The following is a 12,995-nucleotide window of genomic DNA, read 5'->3' on the forward strand; positions in this document are numbered from 1 at the left end:
TCAAGGACCTTACCCACTTTACTCACTGGCAATTGTGTATTATTACATGTACCTCCGTTGACACAAAATAGGAAGTAATTCAAATTCACAAGGAGATGTAGTGAGCAATAATTTCCCAAGAGAGTCTTTAAAATCATGGTTCAAATCTACTATACCACCGTCCAACAGACTGCAAAATGCAAAAAAAAACAGAGTCAGTACCGGTATTTTTTACAATGACCTACAATAACTAATTATTATGTGGTCTGTCATAATGTATGCAGATCACCTATTATTATTTTTTTTTGGGGGGGGGGTATTTTTAAGAGTGCACATCTATACATGTAGCATTATGGTGGATTGTATACAAGTGTACAAAACACTTTTCATAAAATCAAATCATATCAAACACAGTATTTTCTGACAATACATAAAACTTCCACCATAAATACACACAAATATAGCCTGCCTACAGAAATAATGATCGAACATATTTGCCTAGATCCAATTTCTGTTTCAAGATATATCAGCTTTGGATCACACCCCTCTCAACAGCGCTATATTTGGTCACAACGGCACTACAATAACGAATGTGCCTTTTCTGAGTGAAAAGTTCGAAAATCTACAATGATCAGCTATTTCTACCATATTTTGTAATTTTGAGAAAAAAATGTGTTCTTGACCCTTTCTCATCATCGTTCTAATTGAAATTCTTTTGGAAGGATGTTGCGAAGTAAAAAGGCTTTGTTTAGAACGTGAGCTATTTCATTATTAGGTATTTGATATATATACATATATATATATATACATATATATATATATATATATATTTGCCTACAAGTGGCTTAGGGCGGAATATACACTTCGCCCTAATGGTTCCCGACCTTGTGTAGTGGCTATTATTTGAATCATGAAAATGATAAATGCTCTCCCACCAGTGGAAAACAAAGCTTTTTAACTGAATAATTTTGTGGTGTATATGAATGCACACTTTGGCAACTGCTGGTCAGCATTATTATTAATATTCAATTCAAACAAACATTTATTTTCTTCCATTTCATTACATTTTTGGTAAACATAATACTTCATACAAAAATCATGAAGAATATAAATACGAACATGTTGGGTTTAAAGAAGACGTACATGTATATCCTAAAAGCTGAGGCTTGTGGCAGGAATGCCTATAAGACCTTATCTACTGAAATAATAAAAATAAACCTTATAATGATGTAATATAAGTTTGATTGGCGCATGTAGTATGTATTCAATTTTGAAAAAAAGCGCTGTTAAAAACTAATTCAACAACAATCCTGAGAAATTTACATGTATTTTCTACAGTAATGCTTGTTTTTGGCAGACAGGGTCATAAAACAATATGACAACTGAGGTCACTCCAGGACAACTTCCTCATGAATGCCTGATGAACAAAGGGTGTGTTTATGCTTCCATTACGAGGACAGAATCAGCGATTTCAAACTTTGATTCAAAATGCCGATCGTAAACGTGGTTCTGGGAGTGCTGTTTATGCTTAACTTTTCAGAGCAAATCATGATCTCCAGCTGGCTTTGCATCGTAAAGCGAGGTCAAATTGGGCGCGCCATTTTTCGAAAGTTTTTTTTCTGATTGTTGTTATTACGTGGAGATAACATGGAGCAATACGACTGTATTTGCCCGCGGATTTTCATCTCACCGGAAGCATGTACCGAATGACGTCAAAACACATTTACGATCGTGGTTCTGTTTATACTTCCCCAGAAAGCCTGATTCTGGTCAAACGACGTTTACAAACGCACCTTTTTGTGAGTTTACGATCGGCGTTTTGAAACAGCGTTTAAATGAAAGTAAGCATGGACGCAACCGTGTTTTGGACTAATCACGTTTGGAAACGCTGATTCTGGCCTGAAAAGTGGAAGCATAAACATGGCCAAAGACATGTACAGTACATCCTACATGTAAGCCACAATCATGTACATGTTGTCAGTCCCATCAAGTCCTGTGTATAGAGTTCGCCCCAGAAAAAAAAGTTGAATTGAATCAACAGAGAAAATCAAACAAACAAACACCAAATTCAAATCATGTGACATGCAAATTAAGAGAGAGTTGATGATGTCACTCACTTTCTATGTTTATTAATTGTTTGAATTATAAAATATTTCAATTACAGATTTGATAATAAACCACTACTACACTGTGCATGTATTTTAAAGTTTACAAATTCTGTATGGATGTTGTAGGGCCTATTTGTAGCATAGGGCATATGAAGTACAGTATGTAAATTCCAGACCTTCATTTCTTGGTTTAAGCTCTTTAATTGCAGCAGATAATTTTCATTTTTTAATATTCCATAATTTCCGTTTATTCCATAAATTTTTTATGTACATTTCACTTCCATTCATGCAGCATGTAGCGATGTGAGAGGTTCACTGTCATCCAGCACCTGGCACATTTGTAGTCTGTGCACAAAGACCCAACACTAAACAATACACGCAGTTTCATTAGCCTTTGAATTAAAATGAGTGACTAATGCATAGCCAATGTACAGCTTCAATGGCAGCTGCTGTTTCAGATTCAGATCAAGTACATGTACATGTACATGTAGAAATGCATAAATTTTCATTTTGCATTGTTATTGTTTTATTCCTTTAAGGGATAGATTGACGGTGTGGAAAGAAAAAAATGTCTTCTGACAGCAAATTGGTATTAACTTTTAAATAGCCTAAAGAGTAAAAGTAACAAATAAATACAGAGGATGTTCACCAAGACGATAATTTGGTTTCAATAAAAAAATTGATGAAAAATAATGAAGGTTTATTTAATAAAAATGATCCATTAAAGAATATTAAAGAGAGTTATAAATTTTAACTTTATTTTATTGTTCTTTTTTATGTACCGGTGATACATGAAATTGTTGGATTATAACTAATTTACAATATTACAGTATCATGTTTCAGAGTATTTTTCAATTTGCTTTCTTGAGTTTCTTCACATATTGTTTATGATTGCAAGTTGTTCTTTTGTTTTGCTATATTATTGAATTGATATTGAAGCACTTACATACAGACACAATGATGAATAATTGCAATCAGCAATAATGGCCACTGCGTTGGATATCAGCCAAATGCTATTCATTATCCTAATGACGAAAACCCCCTCAAGAGTTTGTTATTGTCAAAAGATAGTTCAACATTTATCTGAAAGGTACATGGAATTATTTTGAGCATTACTTGCCAAAATGTAGATAGTCAAGACATTTTCATTTTACTTCTACTGGTCAATCAAAATGAATAGGCCTATCAACTTCATGACATTTCCATAATTCCACTCATAATTTTTATTAAATATATCAAGTTTAATTTTTGTTAGTAATTCATATTTGCAAAAGCTGACAAGAATACAAAAAGTGCATGACTTTCATTCAATGTAATTTACTGTATAGCCTTTCTGCAGTCGAACTGGTACTGAATCTCACACAGCTTCAAGCAAGTATGAATGAAAGCAATATTGAGCAATATCAAAATAACACAGGTGTAATATTACAGATTTTTTATTATTACACTCCCAGCCATATCTCATTTGCAATCCAGTTCACATCACAATGATGCACCCCATTCACAGGGCGCTCGGTGCTGCCGTCGTCGGCTTGGCACGCAAGGTGTCACTCTCCTCACGTTTCTCATATTAGCACCTTTTCTCTGTTGTGAAAGTGTCACATGATCATGTCACCTGAGAATGAGCATGTATCGCGATAACATTCTTGTCTGATTAGGCACGGTTTTCTGAAGACACATGAGAAGAACTTTTCCAACATACAATAGAAATACATCATGTGATCACATTTGTACTGTGAACGAGTAATGTATGAGATTGCTTGTGCTGTCCTTCCGCCATCAACCATTCAGTGTAAACTACTGTAGCTTAAAACATGGATGTGTTAATAGCTCCATGCTTAAAATAATCTTTACAACAGCCCACATAGAGAGAGAGACAACCCACATGCATTTCATTTAAAAAAGAAGCACTTCACATTTTTATACTTCTGTTATTTCACCCTAACAAGTGGTTTTGAATAAAGAGAGAAAAATCAAACAGGTATTCCAGTACATGTAAATTGATGCTAAAAAATTTCATTGTAATTGGATATTAAGAAAGATTGTAATTGGAGAAAAAGAATATATTTTAAAGTTTCGCCATAAACTATGCACAAAACAGAACTTAAGCAAAACAAATACAGAGTTGATGATGTCACTCACTCCCTACATGTACTTCTTTTGTATTTTATTATATATAATTTTTCAATTTTAAGATAATAATGAAGTGTTATTTTTATGATTAGCAGTAGGTTGCAACATTGGCAACTATGTTCATAAAGAAATCAAATATTGTTTCATATTACATGCATATACGGAAAAGTTTTTGCACAATTCTGTTTATTTAGTGAGTAGATGACAGGGTTGGGATTGGGCCTCATCAATTACATTGAAGAAATGATCAATTAAAACTACTTTTCAATTAAATTGCACTGTTTTCAATTACAATTACATAATACTTTTGTCAATTACAATTATAATTTTAATTACTTGAACTATAAAGTATTAATTTTTTTATCTAGGTTAGTCAATTATTTCAACATAATTCTTAGTTATAGAGAAAATGACAAGATGAAGGTTTATGATTCTGCCTATTACACTCTCTGATGCTAAAGCAGTTGACATGAAAACGTTCATGAAATTAATGTAATGTGGATGCTTGAAGGAGTCTACATGTAGTGAAGCGATCTTAAGTGGCCTTTCAATGTAAAACCACTTCTTTATACTGTATTTTTTTATTGTAAAGTTGAATAAAAGACAAATTTACTTGAGTGTCTTTAAAAGGGATGCTGAAAATATTTATATTTAAACAAGCAGAGTAAAATTCACAGAGCAAAATGCGGAAAATTTCATCAAAATCTGTTAACAAATACATGTAGAGAAGTTATTGAAAATTGGCAATATATTCTGAAAAGTTATATGCCAGTCGTCAGAAACATTCATTAGATGGGCTCATGATGTCACATCCCCACTTTCCATTTTCTTATGTTATTACATGAAATCATAATTGTTTCATTTTTTAATGTGTGAATAATATGTCTCCCTTGTAATGAAGTTGCATTGCACTTTCAGTTGTTACTCCAATATTTTTGGTTCTTCAAGGAAATTTTTTGAATAAACCTAAATACAAAAGAGGGTGTGACATACATTGTAAGTTTGCTCATTAAATATTCATGTACATGTAGAAATGCCCACAACTGTTTCAATTGAATAATGCAGGTCTTTAAAATGCCATAACTTTGTTATGAATTCCTTTTCCAATTTTGATCAAATTTTCAGTGTTTTATTTGTCTGATTTTTAAAATCTGTTTAAATATTATTTTTAGCCTGGCGGGTGTTTCATAAAGCTGTTCGTAAGTTAAGAGCGACTTTAAGAGCTACTTTAAGAGCTACTGGTGATCCTGTCTTGCGGTAAATGATACACACCATTGGCGATGATTTAGCGCGCGAGAAAGGATCACCAGTCGTTCTTAAAGTCGTTCTTAACTTACGAACAGCTTTATGAAACGGCCCCCGGGAGTTACCCCTTTAACACCATAGTTGTGGACTGCTTGGAAATTTCATGGAGATTGCAGTGTGCACATCATATGCTTGAGTGAACCCCAACTTTATAAAAAAAAAATTCACTGCATTTTTTTCAGCTCGTGCAGAATTTCTTCTGAATTCGATTGAGTACTTGTGTGTGGGTATTTTTGATAAATTTTAAGAATTTTAATATCAAAGCTTACAATGTGCACTTTCAATCTCATTACAAATTCATCTCCAAATTAATTTTTGGCAACTTATTGTTTGGTGGGGGGGATGGCTGGTTACTCATTCTCTCTTGAAAGTGTGATATGATGTAAAACATTGCAAGAAGGGTTTCAGTTTGTTATCAAAGGACAATATCTTTTGTATGTTGCATGTTTCTTCCCCATTTCATCATCTGTTCATCTCTTCATGTCTAAAAGTTTTGCAGCACAGCACTTACAATTTGATTGCAAGAATTTCAAACAGCATCATGTCACACTCTGTGACCTGCCCCCACACCCCCAAACCCCTCAATTCTTAAATCTTAAGACAAGAACAACACTTCAAGCCATCGCTATTTGAGCACATGCATATTTGGGTCAGAAAAAGTGACATGACCTCCAAATTTTAAAATACAATGTATGAAATTTTCATAGAATAATGGAATATTGATGACTGATTTTTTTTTCCCTAGAGACCTTTTTTTCTCATGTCAGTCTGCCAGTACATTGTAGGTGGTACAGTGGTATCAAGCATGAATACAGAAGAAGCAAGCAGATCTATCATAGAAAAATTAAAGCACCAGGTGGTCTTTAATAATGTCCACATCTGAATGCATTCCATCTCTGTAATAGGCTCCCTGGGAATACATTTGTGGCCTTGAATATTAAGGCTTTTTTTACTTGGGTGTGGGTTGAGAAGATAAAATTGTGTCACTTTGACTTAGCAATACTGATGACTGATGAGTAGGCCTAATTATGATGGTGAAGAAGGTAACAATGACCACAATGATGGTTGTACATGTAGGTCTGATGATGTAGAAGAGGAGGAAGATAATAATGACGATGGTATTATGGTACATGTAATAATGATGAGGATGATATGGTAATGATAATGGTGATCATTGTGGTCATGATGATGATGATGATGATAATGATAATGATGATGGTGGTGGCGGTGGTGGTGATGATGATGATTGTGATTGTGGTAATGATGAAGATGATGAATGATCATCATCATTCATGGAGATGAGCACCATGAATATGATGAAAAGTACAAAATAATCTTAAAAAATATCATGAAAACAAAAATTTAAAATGTTGGTAATATACATGTAATTGATGGTGAAGCATTCATAAGTATCCATAAACAAGCATTGTGGTGTTGGAGGTTGTGGTGGTGGAGGAGATAAAGATGATGATGAAGATGATGATGATGATATCTGATAATGTTGGCAATGCTGCTCAAAAACATTTAGAATAACTCTGTTTAAATTACATGTATACAAGCCAATCATGATACACCAATAATCAATACAATGAAAATTATAGGAATATTGATGATAGAGAATTAGGCCTACTCCCAAGATAAACACAATTTTTTAAATCAAAGATATGAACAAGGAAAATATCAAAAAAGCATTCTCATGCCGTATTCCATACCTTTAGTTGTTTGTATTTCTTCTTTGCACTGTTGAGGTCTTCATGGACTTTGTCAAGAAGCCAAATAAGAAATTCTTGTGCATCATGCTGGTCATTTCCTCTGTACTGACTGCCATGTCGTGCCACTATTCGCTTGAATTCCGTAGTATGATGAGGTGAATATTTGCAACTCCAGATAGCTTTCAGGAGAACGGCCAACTGCTCTGTCACTTCTCCTTTGGTTCCAAACTTTTTGCTTAGTTTCTTGGAATGTGAGAGATCCCCTCTATATTGCTCCAACACAAAGTATTCTGCCAGAACATCCGTATTGCTCAGACATTGGACAATGGCATTCATGAAACAAGTGTTGCCATGGTTACGGAGACCAGACAGCCCCGGGACACGTCCATGGAGAAGGACCGGGCTGCAAGGTGGGGAAGTAGGATGATGGCCATCAGTGTTCCCATTCACGATGCTGCTTCCTGACGATACATCTTGAATGTTGGACCCTTTTCCTTCTTCCATACTCCCAATCTGCCGCACCATCTTTTGGATGAGCGAACCAAATGCTTTAAAAGAAGGCTTTCGGGACAGTTTCTTTTTACCAGGACTTCCAACTGATGAGGAGAAAGAGGTATTCTGGCTCTGATCCCCAGCATCATTACCTACGCCCAACTTATGCGTGCTGCCATGGGAGTTTGCGCGTCTGATGTTTGGACGAGGACTCGATCCCCTCGAACCCACACTATAGCCGCGAAACCTCTCATCATCCACAGGACTATTACTACGGTGCACTGGCACGCCTCTACTTTCTGTCTGCAATGTCCTTGACTTCAAATTCGATGCATTAGTTTGTGAACGTTGGACATTCATGTTTGCACGATAAGCATAATCAATATCAGATCCGAACTGAAAACTTGATGCTCTAACAACAGAATGATGAGCGTCAGTTCTTTGATTCTGGCACAAGTAGATATCTTCCCTAGATTTATGACTATAATGAAGGCTATCTCCTGCACTGTTTTGACGATTGTAAGCTGGTCTTGATGAATATCCATCTCCCTTATCGCTCGGTGAATGAAATGTACCCCTCTGCTGCTTTCCTTTTGATCGTGGCAAACTGGCAGTTTTCCGTTTCCACAGTTCTTCATCAAGGTTTGATTCCCTACTGATCTGGCCTCTAGCTTGATGTCTTGTTGTATTCCTTGGTAATGTATAATCCTCACGATATTGATGCTGATGCTCAAATCTCGATGACCCATTCTGATAAAGATACTCCTCTCCGCTCCGGCTGATCCTCGACCCGGGCTCTCTACTTGCCTCGGCGTAGGCTGCCCGCATAGCAGCCGGGACGCTCCCGTTACTCCTGCTGTTGAAGCCGGGTCCATTCTGAGATTCCGTGATGGAGAAGTTCAGCGCTGCATCAGAAGAAGATCGGCCATAGATTGGCCTGTGACTGTATGCCATTTTGCAGATAATCTTTCAGTCACAGGATCATATTATCTAATTCTGGTTTAATACTAGCCTTAAATGACAGGAATCCATCTCCGTTCAGCTTCGATCTCATTGTCAGTGACAATCGGCAAGCTAGCTGCAGTCGATGGTCTTTTGACTTGCGCTGTCATTGCACGTAGATGGTGCTGTTTCTGTTTTCCAAGTCAAGGAAGTAAATTTTGAAAGGAGATTGCTAACAGTTTCAGGTCCTTTACTTTTTTTCCTACTCTTGCTCCCATTGTTTATTTTAGTTTTATTTCACCACGATCATTCTTTATTCCCAAAATGATTACTACATTTCATTTCACCAAAAATAATACGATTTTCGTCAACTTAAAATCATGTACTTAATATACTTTTTTTAAACAAAATTATATTCAATGAGAGTGAAACCCTATAAACCACAGAACAGAACAGAATAGAATAGAATAGAATAGATAGAATGAAATAGAATAGAATATAATGGAATGGAATGGAATGTGGAATGGAATAGAATGGAATGAAATAGATTAAAATTGAATGAACAGAAAATGAATATACACAACAAAAAGTAAGTCCCGGCCCCCTTAATACAAACATAAATAATTTCCGAACCAATGCGAGTTATTAATATTTTTACATGAGCGTGTAGGTATAGTTTTGTAAGTTACCCTCTGAGTAAATGTGTTATGGACGTATTTTACGTCATGAACAGTGAGCACCATCAGAAGGCAAAAATGTCACTTTTCAAAAGTCACAAGCCAAACATCATGACTTTGATTCCATTTTGTTGGAACTAATTCCACTTTCTCATCATGAAAAATAGTCAGAAGGTTATAAAAGGTACTTTCTAAAAGACGATACAACTTTTTGGCTAAATTTCACGGTTGAATAAACACAAGTCCAAATTTGCTGTAATTTGATTTCTATCAATAAAAATGATAAAATATAATGACAGTTATTTTTGGGAAGAGTATCTTCAACAATATTCATTGTTTCACGGTTCAATGAACATTTTTATTAACATTTTTTTTTTCAAATTTCAAAGGCAAGTATTGTTTCATTTCGGTAACTGAAAATGATCTTTTCTCAAGTTTTTCGTTTTGTTCATGTCCAATTAACATGTTTCAATGGTTCAAAGGCGTTTAATTAAAATTCGCGCTTGAATGAACACGTGGAATGCTCTTAGCTCTTTTTTACGTTATTGGAAAAAATTTCAATTTGTAACTATGGATATCTGTCACAAACCTCCTTGCATACTTCATTTGATTTGATTTTTATGAAAATCCCGATGCTTAATGCATCAGTGAGCACACAATATTCGAAAATTATGCAAATGAGAAGAAAGTTCAAGGCCTTGGCCCTAGGCCACTCTGTGCCGCATCGAATTGTTATTTTGGTGTACGCACCTTTTGGAGAGTGTTACTCTGAAGCCATGTGCGAAGTTTCATGCAATAACTGTTGGCAGAAGTAACAAAAAACATCCATGAAACAAACCCTCATTTCATATTTGTTAAAATTTTGACTTCCTCTCTCATAGACTTGTGTACATTATGGGTGCATATGTTTAAGAATAAGTAACCCCTCATTCACTATGGCGGATTTTTTTTTTCAAGGCTGTCTTTAGCAATGTCATTTGGCAGTAATGTTTATCAACATATAGGCAGAATTCTGTGCAAAAATGATGTTGATTTGTTTATTTATGGATGAGTGAGCACGCATCAAAATGGGAAAATTGGTATTTTTAATGTCACAGACAGACTCATTTTAAAAAGTAATAAAGTGAATATTGGGGGCAAATTCGGTTTCAAATGTAACTTTGATTGCTGTTGTTTTTATCATCCATCATTTCTATCACAACACACACTTTCCGAACTTTAAACATTTTCATGGTTGAGCGATCACATTCGAAAACTTAAGAATGAATACTTTTTAAACTGCATAAATGTATTCTTTCCTAACAATTTCTCATGATCAGTTGAATTTATGGACAAATCAGTGGTGGATCCAGAATTTTAAAATGGGGGAGGGGCCTATAATTGGGGGAGCCACCAACATTTACCATAAAACACCTATGATGATACGTCTTATAATACATGGAACGGAACGGTTTTCAAAGTGGGGGGGGGGGAATGACAATGCAAAAAATCACAATCGTATGGTCATTTTTACATTTTTGTACATGCTTTTGGGAATAAGTGGGGGGGGATGAAGCCCCCCCACCTGCTTCCGCGGCCCCTGCAATACATTGTGCTCACTCAACCATGAACATACGATATCAAAATAGTGTGTGGAGTGGCTAAATGATGGATAGGAAAAACAGCATCAACACCATAAAATTAAAAAAAAAAAAATTTGTCCAACTTATTATTTGCACAATGAGAAAAACGACTCTTGTGACTTTCAAAAATGTTCATTTTTAATTCAATCTTTAATTACTCATTCATGACTCAACCGATCAATCTCATTTTTTTCCAAGGAGTTGCTTACTGAGTGTAGAAAGCCACCTACGAAATATCATATCTCAAAATAATAAAGGCTGTTCAAAAGTTACAGCAATTTGTTTTCGGGGGACTTACTTTTTTTGTTTTGTATAGAATAAAATGAACTAGAAATGAAATAGAATGAGCTAGAATGAAATAAAATGAGCTAGAATGAAATAGAATGAGCTAGAAATGAAATAGAATTAGCTTGAAATGAAAAAGAACTAGAAGTGAAATAGAATGAGCTAGAAATGAAATAGAATGAACTAGAAATGAAAATGAACTAGAAGTGAAATAGAATGAACTAGAAATGAAATGGAATGAACTAGAAACGAAATAGAATGAGCTAGAAATGAAATAGAATAGGGTTCATCATTCCGAAGGTTTGTTAGTCCGAAAAAGAAATAAGGTTCTTTTTTTGAAGGTTCGTTAATCTGAAAATGAAAAAAAGGTTCATTGTGCTCCGAAGGTTCGTTAATCCGAAAATGAAACGAAATTATTTGTGGCGAAGCCGGGAATACCGGAATTAGGGCAAGCATGGTGAAGGGGGGGGGGGGTAGAAACACCGAATTGTAAGGCAGGTGTGCGACCGAATTTATCAAGTTCCTGGGACCCGGCGGGGGAGGACCAAAGCCAAATGGAGCACTATGAATGGGCCTTTTGGTGATGATATTTTCACCAAAAGATTAAAGATTATCGTCTGTATATATGATGTCCTTGTATGTCCTTGTATGTTTTGTAGGAAAAGTGGCTTTTTGAAGTGATTTATGATTATCAATAATTATATTTATAAGCTTTTTACGCGGTTTGGGAAAATTTCCAATCTGAAGTTTAGACTCTCTTTTTGGTCAATAATGGGCTAAAAATTAGGCCATACTGTTAAAGTGTAGGCCCACGTGAGATGTTGCAAGCGCTGATCGCAAGCTCAAACTTTTGGACCGTTTTAAATAAGAAATGAAAATTAAACATTGCAGTTCTCGCTATCATGAAAAGATGTTTCTCCATGCAACCAAACAATTAACGCGAGCGAATGCGCGAACTAAGAAATTTTATAACCAGCAAAGGCGAGTCCCCCCAATCTGATTTTTAACCTGAAATTTATTATATGTTCAAAAAGAGTATAATTTCGTAAAGGGGCACATTTCATTTTGAGAAAAAAGAGGCATTTTCCGCTTTAAAAGGACATTTTTTACTTTGTTTTTTTTTATATTTTAACCAACAGAAGCTGTTAAAACGACATCCCTCCCTAAAAATCCCCTTATCTTGAGGGCACAGGTGACCAACACATAGTCCACAACAACCCATTATAGCTCGATCATGCAGCAATTGCTCAGAGAACATGAAAATTAAGATGTTTGATCCAAGCACCAATTCTTATATATGCTTGGAACACAGTCATGTATAATCTTCCGTTGAAACTATCACTGTATAATATCCTGCTATTTTTTTAAAAACCTTTTTCTTTTTTCTAACGAACCTTCGGAATTTTCAAACCTCCCGCGGAATAACAAACCTTTGAAATTATACGAAGGTCACCCAAAATACCATTATGTTAACACTGTAAATAAGTGTCATCCGAAATTCATCAGGTACTAATCTAAAAAGCCCCGAGGCCAAAAAACAAGCTTGGGGAAAAATATACCCTAAACAGGTTTGGCTAGTCTAAAAAGAAAATGATTTTGAAAAAAAGTATACCCTATATGACCCCGTGATTGACCATTGTCTTTAACCACTTTCTCATGTCGAAAATCGGTGTTTCTGATACCCTAAACGAGTGCATGCGCGGCCCGCGACCAAACTGAAAATACACCCTTTTAACCCCC

At 35.4% G+C, this 12,995-nt stretch overlaps 1 protein-coding gene across 2 annotated transcripts in view; it reads right to left on the reverse strand.

Annotated features, from left to right (window-relative positions):
* The window catches only part of LOC121422435 (ubiquitin carboxyl-terminal hydrolase 31-like), a 67,816-nt gene extending 59,004 nt beyond the window's left edge, over positions 1–8,812 (reverse strand). For both annotated transcript variants that reach the window (XR_005971166.1, XM_041617471.1), the window contains exon 1: positions 7,238–8,812. Coding sequence is in view for 1 of the 2 variants with exons in the window: in XM_041617471.1 (XP_041473405.1) it covers positions 7,238–8,683 (1,446 nt within the window). In the remaining variant the exon portion in view is untranslated. The remainder of the gene's footprint in view (positions 1–7,237) is intronic.
* Positions 8,813–12,995: the final 4,183 nt, after the last annotated feature.

This window comes from Lytechinus variegatus, chromosome 10 (assembly GCF_018143015.1).
Source record: "Lytechinus variegatus isolate NC3 chromosome 10, Lvar_3.0, whole genome shotgun sequence".
In the NCBI taxonomy this organism is placed as follows: Eukaryota; Metazoa; Echinodermata; class Echinoidea; order Temnopleuroida; family Toxopneustidae; genus Lytechinus; species Lytechinus variegatus.